This window comes from Danio rerio, chromosome 12 (assembly GCF_052040795.2).
Source record: "Danio rerio strain M-AB ecotype USA chromosome 12, GRCz13ab, whole genome shotgun sequence".
NCBI lineage: Eukaryota > Metazoa > Chordata > Actinopteri > Cypriniformes > Danionidae > Danio > Danio rerio.
In genome coordinates, this window is record NC_141032.1 from 4,440,991 (window position 1) to 4,460,492 (window position 19,502).

Below are 19,502 nucleotides of genomic sequence, written 5' to 3' on the forward strand. Positions count from 1 at the left end.
AATTTGGCATTGTAAGATGTCTAATGGCGGTGGTGAATAAAGATGATGATGGACGATGTCATCGTCGTCGTAGGCAGTGGTAAATTAATTATGTATAACTAATTAATAACGAATTAATTATTTGTGGCCTACTGTTTCAACTACCTGACCCGCACAGTCTTTGTTTTACCCACAACCAAATCCTAAATAAATAAAGATAAGTTATCTGTGTCATTATAATGGCATTAACAAACTTGGTAAAAAGGTGCACAACCAACTGGATCCAACCAGTTCTGAGTTCTGGAACAAACCAACAGTATCTGAGGTTTTCTCTAAAATTACTAAGTACGAGTGTGAAAGATTGAAGCAGTGTAGAGACTCGCTGACTGCCTGTATACACTGTCTGGAGCTCATGACAGAGTGTGTGTGTGTGTCTGTGGTCACGTGATGTGCGTTTTCAGCAGTATAGTGTTGAGGGAATGCTGTTCAGAAACGCTAGGTGAAACGTCAGAGGGTATATGAATCATTTTCATTCTAAAATGGCATTTTAAAACTAAGACATATTAGTGTAAACAGGGCCTCAGTGTGTATTTTTCGCAAGCGGATTTGCGACGGGGGCGGGGGATCGCGATGCCGGCTCAGCATCTTGTCTATTGGCGATGGACGATGGCATTGTCTATTGACCCAACCCTAATTCAATTCACTTATACCACGTCTTTGGACAGTGGGGGAAACACCCAGAGGAAACCCACGCCAACATTTGAAGTGGTTCAAAAACTTTTATCAAATTTGTCCTAAAACTAGAACAATTTTGAAAAACCTTTTTAAATTCACTTGAAATGCTGACTACTGTATATTTGAACATGTAATTACAATGTTTGGAAAAAATATTAAAACATATTTTATATGTCATTGTATGTCATTTATGTACTTTGCATATATTGCCATATATCAGATTTCTATGTGGGCATAGATGTATCACATTAGCTACATTAGCTTAACACTAAAGGCTCGTACACACCGGGATGCTTTTCGTTAGCGTTTATCGTCAGCGTTTTACGGGACGTTTTTCCGCATTCAAACCCAAGCGATTTTCACTGCCGTCAAACAGAAGAGTATGACAAATCACTTCTTGACGTTAGATGGTGCTACACAACTTTAAGTTTCTGACACCCGCTTGTAACACAGAAGAAGAAGACAATGTTAACGCTTGTTGTTATGGATGGTTCAAGTAGCAGCTCTAGCGATGAAGAAATGATTATTGTTCACAGAGCAATAAGCAGCTCCACGTTGATATCGCCTCTTGGCATCTTCTTCAACGTGCACTCGCATTGACAGTTTTGTGCTTGAGCGCCTCCAAGTGCCGTTTACTGTAACTTCAGCAGCTCCGTGCACGTAAACAAAAGTGCCAATCTGATTGGTGGAGAAGGTTTTAAGGCGGTGCGTCAAACCAAAACAACGAGCATGAGGCGTTTTTTAAAAATGACGCTTTTGCGCCTGGCGTTTTGCGTTTTGGTGTGTGCGATCACATTGACGCCCTTTATATAGTCACGAGGCGTTAAACGTCAACAGAAAACGTAAGCAAAAAATGTCTCGTGTACACGGGCCTTAACCAGAAAGTGCAAACATACCTTGCATACTAGTCATTCATTCATTCATTTTCCTTTGGCTTAGCGGACGCCCTTCAAGCTGCAACCAAGTACTGGGAAACACCCATACACTCTCACAGTCACACACACATATACACTACAGCCAAATTAGTTTATTCAATTCACCTATTGCGCTTGTGTTTGGACTGTTGTGGAAACGGGAGCACCCGGAGGAAATCCACACCGACACAGGGAGAACATGCAAACATAAAACTGACCAAGGCGGGGACTCGAACCAGCGACCTTCTTGCTGTGAGGCGACAGTGCTAACCACTGAGCCACCGTCACGCCTCTTATATACCAGTGCTCATAAAATAAAGTCAGATATTAGTAAATCTAGTATTGTTTCCCTGCTAAAAAATCCAGCTTAAACCAGCCTAGGCTGGTTGGCTGGTTTTAGCTGGTTGACCAGGTTGGTTTTAGAGGGGTTTTGGCCACTTCCAGGCTGGTTTCCAGCCATTTCCAGCCTGGTCTTAGCTGGTCAGGCTGGAAAATGACCAGCTAAATCCAGCTAAAACCAGCTTGACCAACCTGGTTTAAGCTGGACATAGCTGGTTTTGGCTGGGCTCCCAGCCTGCTAGGCTGGTCAAGCTGGTTTTAGCTGGTCATCTCCCAGCCTAACTAGCTAAGACCAGGCTGGAAATGGCTGGAAACCAGCCTGGAAGTGGCCAAAACCCCTCTAAAACCAGCCTGGTTGACCAGCTAAAACCAGCCAACCAGCCTAGGCTGGTTTAAGCTGGATTTTTCAGCAGGGTTGTCAAGTACTTGGGTAATAGTTCAATTGCAGGTTCAATTGCTTTTGCAGATGCTTAATTTTTTAACATCTAGGAAAAAACACTTTGTCAGGCAACCACAACCAATGGCTTTCTTACAATACATGTATCTCCAAATCATAATGATAAAACATTTAACATGACAGTGACGATGAAAAAAAAAAAGTAATATCTTTTCTGACTCAAAAACCACCAGCTCTGAACATATGAGGTGATTTCAGGTTTGAATGACATTTGCTCATGGTCAGGTGTTGACAGTGGGTGTGTTAGAGGAACAGTCATTAAAGTGCAGGTGATAATTACCACGGACCCATTTCCCCACCTCCATTCATTTCTCTTTCCTCCTTTTCCATTTGGTGCTGGACAAAGAGCGGGTTTAAAATAAGGTTAGAAAAACAGCAGCACAGAAAAAGAGTGCTGAGAAAAGACACTCCACATGATGGAACATTGGTTGAATATATTTTATTTTCATCTTCTACAGTAGTTGTGAGAAGTAAAATTAAAGCCACTTTAAATGAATGACCACAGATTAGATATATATTTTGAAACGTCATGTATTCCTGTGATCCAAAGCAGAATTTTCAGCTTCATTACTTCAGTTACTCCTTCAGAAAGCAGTCTAATATGCTGATTTGGTGCTCAGTTATTTTCAGTACTCAAATATTATTATTAATAAAGGTTCATTATTAATAAAGCTGCATTCCAATGGGTTATCTAACAGTGACATTAATATTGTTTTTAATCTAGAGCTATATACAGTTGAAGTCAGAATTATTAGCCCCCTTTAAATTTTTTTCTTCTTTTTAAAATATTTTCCAAATGATGTTTAACAGAGCAAGGAAATTTTCACAGTATGTCTGATAATATTTTTTATTCTGGAGAAAGTCTTATCTGTTTTATTTCGGCTAGAATAAAAGCAGTTTTAAATTTTTTAAAATCCATTTTAAGGTCAAAATTATTAGCCCCTTGAAGCTATATTTTTTCCTGATAGGCTACAAAACAAACCATCATTATACAATAACTTGCCTAATTACCCTAACCTGCCCAGTTAACCTAGTTAACCTAGTTAAGCCTTTAAATGTCACATTAAGCTGTATAGAAGTGTCTTGAAAAATATCTAGACAAATATTATTTACGGTCATCATGGCAAAGATAAAATAAATCAGTTATAAGAGTTATTAAAACTATTATGTTTAGAAATGTGCTGAAAAAAATCTGCTCTCCGTTAAACAGAAATTGGGGAAAAAATAAACAAGGGGCTAATAATTCAAGGGGGCTAATAATTCTGACTTCAACTGTATAATACACAAGCATTTCTAATGTCAAAATAAACTTTTATTTTGAAATTACATGATTTGTGATTAATCTTTGCCCAGCACTAATAACTTACAAGGACAAACTTGTTAATGTGCATTGATGACCTGTGCATAAAAAAGTTAATTTGAGATAATCCCATCCTCCCAATGAATGTCCACTAGCAGGCGCTGTTTTCCATCTTCCAGTGACCTTACAGGACATTTCTCCATTGTTCTGTCGACAAATACATGATCATTCAGGCTCAAGCATTAAAAGTCTTTTCCCACTTGCCCCTTAGTTTGATTTCCAGCGCAGTTTCTCTTTGTGGATCTGCTGATCTTTTCTTTGAGTCTGCGGTGGAGCTCCTGTCTGAGCAGATCTCTCTCCTTCCGGATCCCCTGGAGGACGGTGCGGTTCTCCTGAGCTCGTCGCACCAGATACGGCAGCGTGTCGTCCACCGATCCGTACGGCACTGACTTATACACTGAGAAACCATGCTGAGCTGAGAACACAACAGTAATATATTTAGCCCTGAACATACATAATTCGTGTTGTTACAGAAGTATTTTATCCGTTCATTTTTCCCTTAGAAAATTTTAAAGTACAGATGAAATCAAAATGAATCAAATTGATTTTGTAGCTCACATTGCTAGTTTTGTGGTGAACAATTTATCTGTGCATGACTCTGAGAAAAAAAAAATCTTAAACTGAAATCTGAAAATGCACTTCCTGAGTTAAATTAGATCATGTCTGTTTGAGGTATAGAGTGGGGGAACTATGATGTCACCTTGTAGGCTAATCAGCTGCTAGCATAAAACTGGTTCCCTCGATAAAATCCCGATAGGATTTTCCCATAGGCTTCTCGAAGATTGCAAATAATAAGCTCTGGGTTCAACACTGTTCATTACACTTACACGTTTTGTTCAGCCGGATAATCCTCACACGAAAATACAACGTTAAGCACGTTTGGATCTTAATCCTAATCAAACACACCTGAACAAGCTAATCAAGGTCTTACTAGGTATACTTGAAACACCCAGGCAGGTGAGTTAAGGCAAGTTGGAGCAAAACCCTGCACGAATATCGGCCCTCCAGGACCAGGATTGGTGACCCCTGTCCTAGGTACTGCATCACAATACGGAAAAAAAAAAAGGTTGCAGCTTCTGGTTTATGCTGACTTTAAAAGGTCTATCTTAGATATTCGTAAGCCATGAATCAAACTGAACACCATCGAGATGAATCAAATACAAACTTTTAGATTTAAATTGAAAAATATATAAAAATCAGACAAAGATGGCGCAATACTGTAAACTAAGCATATTTAAAGGGATAGTTCATCCAAAAATGAAAGTTTACTCTCTATTTTCTCTCTCACATGGTTTCAAAAGTTTCTTTTTTTCTGTTGAACACAAAATAAGTTGTTTCTGAAAAATTTTGGAAACCTGTAACCATTGACTTCCATAGTAGGAAAAACAAATACTAAGGAAGTCAATGGTTACAGGTTTTCAACATTTTTCTAAATTTTTACTTTTGATTTCAAACAGAAGAAAGAAACTCAAACAGGTTTTTGACGAGGGAAGAGTGAGTAAATGACGCCATTTTTATTTCATTTTTCAAACTATCCCTTTAATGAGGAAAAGAACTACAATCCCATGATGCTTTGTGAATGACTTAATTAAATAAAACATTAGAGAGACATCTAAGACTATTTTAGTTGCTAAAGGGGATACAGCTACGTCCAGAATTAAAGAGAAGTATTAATATTATTCATTAAATTACCCATTAAAGTATTTTAAAGTATGTCTACCCCTAACTCTAAACCCAACCTTCACAGTACTGTTAAAATAGTAACTTTGCAGGTTTGTGACAAGAGTGAGTAAATAATGACGTTAACTTTTTCTTTTTCATTTTTCCAAAATATCCCATGATGCATTGCGAATGAGTTCATTAAATTAAAATTATGGAGACGTCTAAAACTATTGATGTTTGTTGCATTACATTTATAGAATATTAGATTTTAGTTGTTTAAAATATTGAAGTATTTAAATGTTTAAAGTTTCGTGATTATGTCAATCACATTGCCTCCTAGGAGTAGGTGGAGCTAAAAAACAAAATAAACAGTGTTAGTGCGATTTACTCGCTGCAACTCTGATTGGTGGATTTGCTGTAGAGCGCCATATGTAATGTAGTTATTCAGCTTTAAATAAGTACATTTAAAATTAGCACATCTGTCTTTAATGGTTCATGGTTTACTGTTAAAATGAAGTAAGCTTTTGGTGCAAATGAATGTTTTTTTAGTTCTGCAACTCTGAGATTTCTTACCTAGAGTTAGAGAGACATGGTCACACATGCCCAACAGCTGACCAAAACACACTGAGTTTCCATCTCTGTGAAGTCCAAGCTCTGCCATACTGAAACACACAAATAACCCTCACTCATCTTTATACTAATGATTATACTAGAAGAATAAGCAACAGATAATTATTTTTTAATTAATAAAATAAAATAATGTAATGTAATATAATGCATTATTTTACATTTATCTTCTTATATAAATACTTATATACTCTTTTTACCTTGTACGCTGTCTTTTTGTTCAGCCTAGTGCTCAACTATTGCTGTTTATTTGTGATTTATAAGTAAATAAATAAAATATAAATGAAAATATTTACTGCGTCACAGCCCGTCTGACTGATTCTTCATTGTGAGTGGCAACAATCATCATGTATCGCTCTGGTTTCTCTGCAATCAGCTTCAACATGAGCTCTAGACATCCGTTATAGCTGCAAATAAATCAAGACTTGAATGAAAAATTATGGATTTGACATTTCTCGTTTTGGTAAACTAGAAAAAAATCAGACGCACAATAAAAGGGAACCTCTTAAACTTGACATCCTCTAATTTAAGAGGAAGCATCTGGACTCATCTGGAATTATTATTATTCTTCATCTTGAATAGTGTTTTTTTAATTTATTTTTTTACTATAATTATTATTATTTGTATTGTATTTAATTTCTTTTTACACCTATGATATTATAGTATATATTGGTCAAGATGTCGAGGTTGTATTTTTTATTTTGTTAAGTGTTTTGTTTTGTTTAGAGTATGCACATATACATTGATCAAGCTTTCAGCATTCTTCAGTCTTTTGAAAATAAAATTGCATAATGGATTTTTTCATTGCATATACAAAATTACATAAAAAAACTGTCAAAAAATGTATTAAATGTGGCAAATTTTATACTGTATAATATAATCCTATAATATCGCTGAATGCATCTAAAACTACTTTTGCTTTAACTGAATGCATTTTAAATCTGAAACTATTTTAATCAACTTCTGCAGTGTTTTGAAGAAATAAAGTTCTAGTATAATGAAACCAGCATTATTGTGTTATTATTATTGCATTTAAAGTTTATATTTTTCAATATTTTTCATGTTTAAATACAATAATCTAAAACAATTTCAGTAAAATGCGTATATTTCAAAGTATATTTTAGTTAAGCAAAGTAATATTTTAGTTACTTTTTGCTCCTTATTTATTTGTCATTTACAATGAAAGAATCACCTGTCATTAGTATGCTCCCATGATTCGTGGATTGGATCTGTCCGTCCTTCTTTTTCAGCTAGTTTTCTTTCTTTGTCCATGTAAGCTCCTCTGACGAGTTTAACGCCGAAACAAAAACTCTGATTGATGGATGTCTGAACGGCATCAAGTAATAGATTTCTCGATTCCTGTAGGTGAAGAAATACAATGGAAGCCGTTAGCCATGTGATTTTGTTATACACAATTATACAATCAACAATTATACAGAATTACAATCAGAGAACATTCTAACAGTGTTGACAAAGTAACTTTTAAAAGTAATCCTTTACAATCTTGGGTTACTTCTTTAAAAAGTAACTGATGTTAGTTACTTTTTAAAGTAAGCAATGCATTATGTTACTTTTTACATTGCAGTTTTATCTGGGCTGAGTTTACTTATTTGTAACAATATTAGAAAATGCATATTTTTGACAGATGTAAGGCCTTTATACACCAATCAATGAAACATGAATAAACGTCAGGATGAAGGAAATGTAAAATCATGTCTGAAATCAGATTGATACTGAGATCGAATTGAGAACAACCCAGCAGTTCAAACTAAATGGACAGCATGAAAAATGATGAATGAAATTTCAACACTATTCAGCAATGTAATTTACATTTCAGTTTTTAGTCATTTAAAGAGATACACAATCTCTTTTAATGCAGGTGATAATACATGTTCACTTTTAAGCAGGAACTACAATATAGCTATAATTTTACATTAATATTTACAAATTATTTCTGTAAAAATAGCTAAACAAAATCGGAATACATTTGTTCAAAGCGTTTTTAGCATCACTGAATAGAGTTAATCATGTGAAGATCAAAGTGAGGATGTCAAATAAGAGCCTAGCATTTGAAGGCTAAATAAATGCACTGTAAATTATGCAATGTTTTCTGAACTACACTGTTAAACTTGTCTTGAAAACAAATACTAATTTTAATCATAATATACAGTCATTGTATGTTTATGTTTCCTAATCATACTTAGCGCATACATGATGGTTATGTCTTACCTGATGACGTCGCACAAATTCAAAATTGCCGCCTATTTTAGCTGTTTCTGTAACGGTTGCTCACGGTAGCACAGCGAGCGAATACTTTTAAAATTGTATCCCAGCTAACGTTATATCTATTTGGAAATGTGTGAGAAAACAACCAGCTTTTTCAGTGAACCTGCATTTCTCTGCATATCGTACTGGCTGTGAATGAGTCAAATACTATTGGGATTTGGACCTGTTTCATCAAATACCACGCATTTTGATGACACTAACGTTACAGCAGGCATCATGCCAATTGACTGAGGTAAGTCTTTCAAACAATACGCGAGTGATATTTTATATAAAGTTAGTTTAATTGTTCATCTGTGTTGTGTAGTTTGTTAAGGTGTAATTTAGTGTAGTTTAAATGCTAAAGTTAACATTTCTAAATGCCGTCCAGTCAACTGGTGTCAAGAACTAAGGGCAATGAAAACTGCAGCAGCCATCTTTTAAATTTCATAAAGATCAGCACCTCATCTCTGAAGAAAAGCCTGTCTTCAGAAATATAAGCCTGACATTGATTTAAACTGCTCATTCTGTCACTCTTCGGAGGAAGACTCTATTCATTTGTTCTGGCAGTGCTCCTTCACAGAGAGATTCTGGTCAGATTTGTTGATCTTTATTCAATCTTATATTATGAGTGACTTTTCCTTTTCTTTTAAAGTTATATTCTTTGGATTGTTTGATGGCTCTAAAGAAAACATAGAAAAAATATATGTAGTTAATTAGTGTATTCTATTAGCCAAGTTTCATATTCACAAACAGAAGTTTAGTGGCTCTACACCTTTTTTTTGATCTGTTCAAAATCGACCTAGACCAATATTTGGAAACTATCCAGCATTCTCTTCATCCAAAAGCAACAAAACGGTATCCTTATATTCTTCTTTTGTGTCTCTTTAAGGTGTAACTTTATTTCATCAGTTTTATTTTTGTTACCCTGGTGTTTATTTGTCTTCGTGTGTATTTCTGTGCATTTGTTTATTTATTTGTATTATTTGTCTCTATATATGTAATTGTATTTGATCGACCTCTTTAATAAAAAAAAACAACAACTCATCTCTGAAGACTCAAAACAAACTTAAATTAATAAACTTCATATTCACATCAAAGTCCTTTAGAGTGTATGCAGTATTTGCTTATCTGTACAAGTTTTTCAATCTAATTGAGGGAAAATGTTAAAATTGGCCTACTGTTAACTGTAATCGAAAGTAAATCCAGTAATTTATCTTGTAGTTATCCTGTTTACACTTCATACTCATCTGCATTTACTCCTGCAGTGTAAAAACTAGTTAAAATTAGTTACTTTACTAAATTAGTTACTATACTTAAAAAAGTAAGCCTTTTGTAACTTGGAACTGTTAACTTGATTTAACTTAATATTTATAAGTATGCACATAATTCATTTATTTAGTAATTTTTAAGAGGTTTACTCACTTTTTTTAAGTGAACTAATGGCTTTTTACAGAGTGGTTTCTCAACATGGGGGAGAGCTGTAAATGTGAAACCAAAGTAACTGTCTTCTCTAATTAGAAAAGAATAACTGCAACTAATGTACCCTTTTCACAAGACTGTTATTACGCATTTAATGGTCATCATAATCCTAAATCCTTAAAAGTTGTTAAAATTTTGATTAAAAAAATTGTATGAACAGGTATATGCATTTATGTATGTATTATATCATCTTTGCATAAAATTACAAAAAAATAAATAAATAAATTACCGCTTATGCGAGGTGTTTTTAATGCGGCATCTATGGGGCTTACTGGCTTAGAGTAAATTTGACGCTATTCTCTGCTCTGGCTCCTGTTATCAGACACTCTTTATTTTTTTTCCCTTTTTCTGAAAGTCTGCATAACACCATCGTGGCTTCTTTCCTTTATAATTTCAGCAAATAGGATTGTAAAAAAATATTTGTTGTACTCTGCCATTCACTGCGCTCTGTTTACCCAACTATACCGACCTAACTGCTTGAGAAGAGTCCGTATTTCTTCAAATGTTGAACTGAAATTTTTTTTCCTGAAATGCATGATTGTTTAAAAACAGGTTTGATTTCCACTATATGTTCCTAATGCCACCACTGAATAATGCAATGTAGATTTCGTCCACCTTCAGGTAGCACTGGTAGGTGTTCCAGATCCAGGCACTTTGTTGATTAAATTTCTTCATCATGGCCATCGTGATGAGTGACAGCGCGGGATTCATGTATGTGTACTCTGCATCCACCAGAACACGCACTTTATTAACACTCGCCTGAAAACATTCACAACGTTAACATTCATTCTGAACAACATTTTGCTAATTTGTGCAATTTAATTTTAGTACCTCTCCGATTTTGTTGAGCCTCCGAAGGCCAAATAGCAGGTGTGTGTTTTCACTCTCAGTTAGACCGGGAAACAAGACTTCCTATTGGTTAAAAAGAACGTCATTTAAAGAATATTAAAATTAAGGCAGGGTTGCCATGTCCAAGAAAAAATTCCAGCTCAGTATAGGCATGGGACGATAATCGTGTTTAAGGTATACCACGGTTTGGAAGTTAAGGTTTTAAAACCGTCAACATTTTCTGCTATACCGTTCCTAAGGTATGAGTAAAAGTTTTTTATTTAAATTTTTTTTTTTTAAAGGACAGCAGTATCCCCAGCAGAACAGATCGCCAAAGATGCCGTTTTAAATTGTAAAAAAATCTGAGTTTTTGAAACAAATGAAGGCAGCAGAAATCAATCATTCATTTGAATTATTTAGCTGATATGTTTACTGATCCAAAATATTTTAAATGTTTCTCAAAATAAAATATATTGTGTACAAAAGAGAAAAAAGTTTTGTTTTTTACCCAGACATTCAAAAAGAATATATTTTAGGGCAGTAATCTCAATACAGTGAAACCGTGATATTTTTATCCAAAGTTATCATACCGTCAGAAACTTATACCGGCCCATGCCTAGCTCAGTGACAAGTCAAAATGTAAAAATAGTCAATTTTTTTAACTCTAGGTAAGAAATCTCAGAGTTGCAGAAGAAAAAAAAAACATTCATTTTCACTGTAAGCAATCTTCATTTTAACAGTAACCCATGAACCATTAAAGACAGATGTGCTCACTTTAAACATAGTTGTTTAAAGGTGAAAAACTACATTACCCATGGTGCTCTATGGCAAATCCACTAATCAGTCAATTGCTAGATTTCGACAAATCGAAATGTTTACCATATCCTCTCTGATATTTTGTGGTAATACACATACTTGTAGATACAGATTATGTTTTTAAGTGCTGACTGACTGCACTCGCACACAGAAATGTCAATGTTTTTTTTACAGAAAATAAAAGATAATATTGTACCTCTCCATCCATGGCTTTGACAAGCAAGTTCAGATCATACAGTTCTGTTTTCAGCAGAGAGGTCAGCTTAACCTAAACAACAATAAATATTTATGAATGTTGCGAGTTCATATTTTAAAAAGAAAAATAAAGTGCATAAACAGTGCATAATTTCTTCTAAAGTAATTATAATTATTTAAAATGCTGCATTCATTCTAGCAAAAACACAAGTTTTGTGAAATATTACATTTTAAATTTTTTTTTCTATCTGAATATATTTAAAAATCTAATCCATTCATTATTAATTAATTTTCATATATCCATTACTCCAGTCATTTGTGTCCTTCAGAAGTCATTCTAATACACATATTTATTATATTCACTTCTTAATATTATCATTATCCCAAATTTTAGTTGGTAGCATATCAGAGAGAACATTAATCGTTATATATATTTGTTAGTATCAGATGAAACGCACACACAGTTCAGGGCTGACTAAAGCTGTGATCTTCAGCTGCATCATGGGATTGTTACTCCATCCATTACTGTGAGACATGAAGACACACTCCAGCATGGCCGACAGGTTATCGTCATATCGCTTTTCCCTGTGGATATAATGTTTGGCATGTTTTGCAACTCCAGCAACTGATACAAGAAAAATAGTGCAAAAAGAGCAAATTAAATCAAAGCATGTGTTGTTATAAGGCAATATCAAGTAATGAGTCTTGGAAAAGCATTATACAATAAGGTTTGAAATTAATGGGCACTCAAAAGCAAACAATGTCTGAGAAATTTATTTGCATACATGGGACATATATGTTTCTGGCATATATGTGGACATGTATGTTTCTGGCATATATATGGACATGTATGTTTCTGGCATATATGTGGACATGTATGTTTCTGGCAAATATGTGGACATATATGTTTCTGGCATATATGTGGACATGTATGTTTCTGGCAAATATGTGGACATGTATGTTTCTGGCATATATGTGGACATGTATGTTTCTGGCATATATGTGGACATGTATGTTTCTGGCATATATGTGGACATGTATGTTTCTGGCATATATGTGGACATGTATGTTTCTGGCATATATGTGGACATGTATGTTTCTGGCAAATATGTGGACATGTATGTTTCTGGCATATATGGACATAAATGTTTCTGGTATATATGTGGACATTTGTTTCTGACATATATGGACATATATGGACATATATGTTTGTGGCATATACTGTATGTGGACTTATATGTTTCTGGCATATATTAGGACATATATGTTTCTGACATATATGGATAAATATGTTTCTGGCATATATGTGGACATATATGTTTCTGGCATATATGTGGACATATATGTTTCTGGCATATATGTGGACATATATGTTTCTGACATATATGAAAATATATGTTTCTGGCATATATGTGGATTTATATGTTTCTGACATATATGGATAAATATGTTTCTGGCATATATGTGGACATATATGTTTCTGGCATAAATGTGGACATATATGTTTCTGGCATATATGTGGACATATATGTTTCTGGCATATATGTGGACATATATGTTTCTGGCATATATGTGGACATATATGTTTCTGGCATATATGTGGACATATATGTTTCTGGCATATATGTGGACATGTATGTTTCTGGCATAAATGTGGACATATATGTTTCTGGCATATATGTGGACATATATGTTTCTGGCATATATGTGGACATATATGTTTCTGGCATATATGTGGACATATATGTTTCTGGCATATATGTGGACATATATGTTTCTGGCATATATGTGGACATATATGTTTCTGACATATATGGATAAATATGTTTCTGGCATATATGTGGACATATATGTTTCTGGCATAAATGTGGACATATATGTTTCTGGCATAAATGTGGACATATATGTTTCTGGCATAAATGTGGACATATATGTTTCTGGCATAAATGTGGACATATATGTTTCTGGCATATATGTGGACATATATGTTTCTGGCATATATGTGGACATATATGTTTTTGGCATATATGTGGACATATATGTTTCTGACATATATGAAAATATATGTTTCTGGCATATATGTGGATATATATGTTTCTGACATATATGGATAAATATGTTTCTGGCATATATGTGGACATATATGTTTCTGGCATAAATGTGGACATATATGTTTCTGGCATATATGTGGACATATATGTTTCTGGCATATATGTGGACATATATGTTTCTGGCATATATGTGGACATATATGTTTCTGGCATATATGTGGACATATATGTTTCTGGCATATATGTGGACATATATGTTTCTGGCATATATGTGGACATATATGTTTCTGGCATATATGTGGACATATATGTTTCTGACATATATGAAAATATATGTTTCTGGCATATATGTGGACATGTATGTTTCTGACAAATATGAACATTTATGTTTTTTGGCATGCCTCTTTATTCTCTTTACTTGCCGATCGTGCATCAAATATTTAATAAATAAAAGTTAATATTAAAAAGTGATCAAAAATATTATTGGGAAAATGTGTTTTTTATTTATTTATACAGATATTAAATTTTAATCTTCTCTTTTTATTTGAAATCTTAATCTAAAATGTAATTATTTGCATCTAGTACTTTAATTTGTATTTATTCATTTTAATTAAATTGTGAATTTATCTAAATCTTTATTATGTCATACATTTTTTGAATATTAAGATAATAAAATATATATATATTATTAAGTATTACACCTTTTATCAATTTTATTTATTTTTATTTCTTTATACTATTTTTATTCATATTGTTACACATTCATTTTTTTCCATATTTTATTAAATAAACAGTTGAAATATTGACTTATTTAACATTTTTCAAAATGAGTTTTGGTGGAATCTCTAAATGTTTTGTTCTAGCCCCAGCAGGTTCCTGAACCTCTGGCAAAGTGTATTTGCACAGCTGAATACAAAGTGTTGCCACCTTGTGGACTAATATATTTGTTGAAAAAAAAAATACCCTAGCAGCCTTTTTGGGGGAATTTAAACCAGTCAGTTATGGCCATTAAAATAAAGGTTAGGCATGTAAACACAGATCCAAATCACCCCCACATCCTGTAATAATAAGTTGAAATCAGCAGTCTTGACTCTCACCCGGTGCTCTCCCCCAGGTCCTCTTCGATAGGAACTGCCAGCATTGGATGGAGGCCTAGAGAGCTCATCTTCTGCATGGAGTCTGCGATCTCTCCTTCTGTTTCTCCAGCCACAAACTGAGCGTAAACAGACGGACGGAGGACCATGCAGAAACAACGCTTTCCCAAAACCCTCCTCGAGAAAGACATCAGCTTCACACACCACACAACAACAACAACAGACATTAGTGGATGTTGATGTAAAATGTAGATCTAAAACATCAAGTAGAGTTATGATGGCATGTATTGTAATGATTTAAATAATACTACGACATATGTAGTCCAATCTAGGTGACGCAGTGGCACAGGAGGTAGTGCTGTCGCCTCACAGCAAGAAGGTAGCTGGTTCGAGCCTCAGCTGGGTCAGTTAGGAGTTTGCATGTTCTCCCTGGGTTCGCTTAGGTTGCTTCCGGGTGCTCTGGTTTCCCCCACAGTCCAAAGACATGTGGTACAGGTGAATTGGGTAGGCTAAATTGTCTGTAGTGTATGAATGTGAATGAGTGTGTGTGATTGTTTCCCAGAGATGGGTTGTGACTGGAACGGCATCCGCTGCGTAAAAACGTGCTGGATAAGTTGGCAGTTCATTCCGCTGTGGCAACCCCGGATTAATAAAGGGACTAAGCCGAAAAGAAAATGAATGAATGAATATGTAGTCCAATCTATAGAGACTAGTTCAAGTCTCTTAAGGAGTGAGAACAAATAATCCAAGTTAAAATCTGTAAAAAATCTGGGGCAAAGTTTGTGTTTAAAGTGTAAATAAAAAAATCATATCACAGCTAATAGGTTTGATAACAAATAATATATAAAATGTATTTCCCAGAGATGGGTTGCGGCTGGAACGGCATCCGCTGCGTAAAAACGTGCTGGATAAGTTGGCGGTTCATTCCGCTGTGGCAACCCCGGATTAATAAAGGGATTAAGCCAACAAGAAAATGAATGAATGAATATATAATGTATTAAGATTTATGTTTACAATGTTACTAGACTCATTTAGGGTTCAATAAAGTGTCCAAATGTAAAATTAGGGTACATCTTGCGTCTCCAAGAATTTATTATTTTTGAAATCGTTTAAGTTTATGATTATTTTAAGTTTTGTTGATTAACGATATAATACAAATATTTGTTTTATTTTATTTAAATAGTTAATTATTCATTTAGGCTTTGAACTTATCGGTGCCATTTTGGTGACTTGCTTTAAATTCAAATGAAATTGTGCTCTTTTCAAAAGAGGGCGGAGCTACAAATACCTATGTGTCAGCTAGTGGCAGATTCAAAAACAAGACTGATGTCCTATGCTAATGAGAGATGGTCACTTGTGGGCGGGGCTTTCACTCTCTGATGACATACAAAGTGAGAACGTCAATCAAAGTGTTTCTGCAGACTGTTTTCATTGAGTGTGATTATAAAAAAATATATTTATTTTTACCCTTAAAAACTGGTTATATTTACTCACTGTTGCAACACAACTGTGTTTAAACCCCTTTTTATAAGTGATTTTTGCATAATAGGTCACCTTTAACTGGTCCTCACCTTTCCGCAGTTGTTGACCAGCACAGGGAACGAGCAGAGCCTGAAGACACCGAGGGCCCGGATCAGCTCCCACAGACTCTTCACTCTGAACGCCTGAGGGTCCTCGAATCGCAGATACGCAGCCGGTGATGGGTTATTCAGCTCTCCACTACGCTTTGCTGCTGGGAACTGCGAGGCAGCCATGGTTTTGAGCCGTACACATATGAGACGACTCAACGCTGGAGGCCGGAGGAGAGAACACATCTCCACTGCTGGTATGAAGACTAAAACAAGATGTTTTTATCAAACTTTAACTGGTGAACCATCTGATCTAATCTGACGATGCTTATTCAGCACAGCTCATGTGATTATATGTATTTTAGCCACACATACAGACCAGAGCGATGTGGTTTTGACACACACAGTGACACCTGTAAGCGTAAATACGGATAAAAAAACAGAAAAGATCCTTGTTAGTGTGCAGCTCTGTGTAAATTATTTTTATAGTTAACTGAAACTAAAAGCATTTAAAAATGTGTTACTTGGAATAAAATCAGTGTCAACTGAATTATATATATTTAATTAAGTATGTTAAATATATATTATTATATGCTATATATTTCTATAAAGTAAGAAAAATTGCTAACACATTCATATCATGCAATTCTGACAGAAAAAAACATCTAAATTTTGACAAAAAGTAACTACAATTTAAATCCTAGATTTTTTTGCATTTTTACTCTGATTAAAAAATTATATTTAATAAATATTAAATGTCACTGATATTTGCTGACTAATGCAGCTTTTTGTGTGCAATTATGCTTTCACGACATGCAATTTTAGATGGAAAAAATGCAGAATTGTGAGAAACTTGCAATTGTAAGAATTTTTTCATTTAGTTTAAGAAAATGACAAAATACACAAAAACAATCAAAATAATAAATACTATAATCATTTCTCAACACTAAAAGTGAAGCAAATGAATCTTTCCAGAGAAACCTGATATTCTTCAGAACATTTGTAAACGATTTCACTCACGCTTAATAATGGTCAAACACACAGCAGATGCAGCTCCTGTGGGACGTGTCCAATGCAGATAACCACACAGCAGATGAATGGGGCAGAGAGAGGACCTGTCGGTTAATGACTGACATGTCTGAACTTTGGGACATTCGGGGTGAAGAGAGAGAGAGAGCGAGAGAGAGAGATTTGATTCCTCCTCCTTCTCTGTAAAATATAAAAGCATCAATACTCAATATTGTTTTAAACGCATGACTAGTTAGAATGACACTGCTTTACTTTAAAGTCACTCTGAAGCAACAGCAAAGCTAATTAGGATTAAGCATTGTGATGATTCATTAAATGAACAACTGCAGGATTTTTAGGATACATTCTTTTAAAAACGCAGAAAACTGATAAGTGAGGGAATGAAGCAGATGTCAGACTGACCTTGGATCTTGGGAAAGACACCGATACTGATGTGAAAAGACTTTGTCCTGAATAATCAATAATACTTACAAACAAGAGACACAAATTAACTGCAAACTAGAACAAAACATATACTGAAGTATTTTTCATGAATACTGTAGTGTTTTTAACACATTGCATCATAATTAACTGTTTACTAGTTACTATGATTATGCAGTAAACTGGTGTAAAGTACACTAAGTAATACTACAGTATGGTGCAGCTTTAATTAACAAGGAGTTGTAAATACTACAATATTTAAAGTATAATACACTTTACTAAATTCTTACAAGTGGGGAAGATTTGGCGTAAAAATGCAACTAACATTGATTCTAATATTAATATTAATGATTATGCCATCAACAATTTTCACTGTAATGAATAGGAAGTGTTGTATTTTTGTAAAAATCCTGACATCTGAGCATGCTGTGTTCCATTAGCTACGTCGTGTTTAATGATCACTTTGCTTTAAATGGGTCATCCTATGGCTTCTCAGTGTTTAGTAAATGTTTACATGGGTGAAGAACTTGTTTTTGAACAGCTGCTGTAAAACACAGATTTCCCACTGCTCTTCAAGCAACAGTTTCTTCTATTGAAAACAAAAGAAGATACAGTTGAAGTCAGAATTATTAGCCCCCCCCTGAATTACAGAACAGAACAATTTCGGTTAAACGGAGAGCAGATTTTCAACACATTTCTAAACATAATAGTTTTAATAACTCATTTATTAATAACTGATTTATTTTATCTTTGCTATGATGACAGTAAATAATATTTGACTAGATATTTTACAAGACACTTCTATACAGCTTAAAGTGATATTTAAAGGCTTAACTAGGTTAATTAGGTTAACTAGGCAGGTTAGAGTAATGACAAGTTATTGCAAACGATGGTTTGTAAGTAATAAGACTTTCTACAGAAGAAAAAATATTATCAGACATACTGTGACATTTTCTATGCTCTGTTAAACATCATTTGAGAAATAATAAAAAAAAGAAAAAAAATTCAAAGGGGGGCTAATAATTCTGACTTCAACTGTATATTGAAAAATGACTTTCATAGTATTTTATTTTCATAATATGAAAGTCAATGGCTGCCTTTTTTTTACTACTTTATTGAAGAATAATAGGTAAAACGTATAAATGAAGAATTAGGTAAAATTGTAACCACTAACATCCATAATCGGAAAAACTTTACTTTCAGAAACTAGTTTTGGGCATGTTACAAAGGTATTACGTTTCTAGTTACTTTTACAAATATTACCCGAGTAATTTGTAAATAAATATTAGAATTTCTATAGTGGAACAATAAAACATAATGGATGGTTTACTGCACAGAAAACTGGCTGGCAAGTAAGTTTAGATAGACATTGTTTTACAATGTTACTTCCCTTATTAGTAGCAATTCAATGTCAAAATCTGCACAAAACAATTTTATTCAACGATATTAATGATATTTTGTGATATATACCACAGCCATCTCATCCTGCAGCACGACCAGTTACTTACTGAAGCTAAGCAGGGCTGAGCCTGGTTAGTGGATGGGAGACCACATGGGAAAACTAGGTTGCTGTTGGAAGTGGTGTTAGTGAGGCCAGCAGGGGCGCTCAACCTGTTGTCTGTGTGAGTCCTAATGCTCCCGTAAAAGTGATGGGGACACTATACTGTCAGTGAGCGCCGTCTCG

General features: G+C 34.4%; 2 protein-coding genes and 1 long non-coding RNA gene across 6 annotated transcripts in view; 1 reads left to right on the top strand and 2 right to left on the bottom strand.

The window, feature by feature from the left end:
• The window catches only part of tlcd3bb (TLC domain containing 3Bb), a 538,378-nt gene that overhangs the window by 191,082 nt on the left and 327,794 nt on the right, over nucleotides 1–19,502 (bottom strand). The gene's annotated exons all lie outside the window — the stretch shown is intronic.
• On the bottom strand, nucleotides 2,848–17,468 carry prodh2 (proline dehydrogenase 2). Of its 4 annotated transcripts, none has more exons than XM_087274889.1 (12): nucleotides 17,390–17,468; nucleotides 16,749–16,782; nucleotides 16,373–16,635; nucleotides 14,805–14,995; nucleotides 12,115–12,241; nucleotides 11,658–11,729; nucleotides 10,649–10,729; nucleotides 10,433–10,576; nucleotides 7,266–7,432; nucleotides 6,370–6,480; nucleotides 6,020–6,108; nucleotides 2,849–4,199 (listed from the first exon to the last, which is right to left on the bottom strand). In XM_087274889.1, exons 3-12 carry the CDS (start codon nucleotides 16,613–16,615, stop codon nucleotides 3,967–3,969), a joined length of 1,458 nt encoding a protein of 485 aa, XP_087131015.1. In that variant the 5' UTR covers nucleotides 16,616–16,635; nucleotides 16,749–16,782; nucleotides 17,390–17,468; the 3' UTR covers nucleotides 2,849–3,966. The 4 variants fall into 4 exon arrangements, with proteins under 4 accessions (NP_001002391.2, XP_087131015.1, XP_087131016.1 ...); XM_087274890.1 differs by having other exon boundaries at nucleotides 16,745–16,782; NM_001002391.2 differs by having other exon boundaries at nucleotides 2,848–4,199; nucleotides 16,373–16,782; nucleotides 17,390–17,447.
• Nucleotides 8,364–16,926, top strand: LOC147834375 (uncharacterized). Its single transcript, XR_015503803.1, has 5 exons — nucleotides 8,364–8,591; nucleotides 10,439–10,528; nucleotides 14,822–15,042; nucleotides 15,124–15,305; nucleotides 16,383–16,926. It is a non-coding gene; the product is annotated as an uncharacterized LOC147834375 (long non-coding RNA).

Bases quoted from the DNA above. Each gene is read 5' to 3' on its own strand.
- prodh2 (NM_001002391.2), bottom strand. From the start codon at position 16,615: ATGTGTTCTCTCCTCCGGCCTCCAGCGTTGAGTCGTCTCATATGTGTA. The intron at 14,996-16,372 runs GTGAGGACCAGT...TGGTGTGTGAAG, and splicing joins TGGTCAACAACTGCGGAAAG to CTGATGTCTTTCTCGAGGAG. The intron at 10,730-11,657 runs GTACAATATTAT...TTTAACCAATAG, and splicing joins TCAAAGCCATGGATGGAGAG to GAAGTCTTGTTTCCCGGTCT.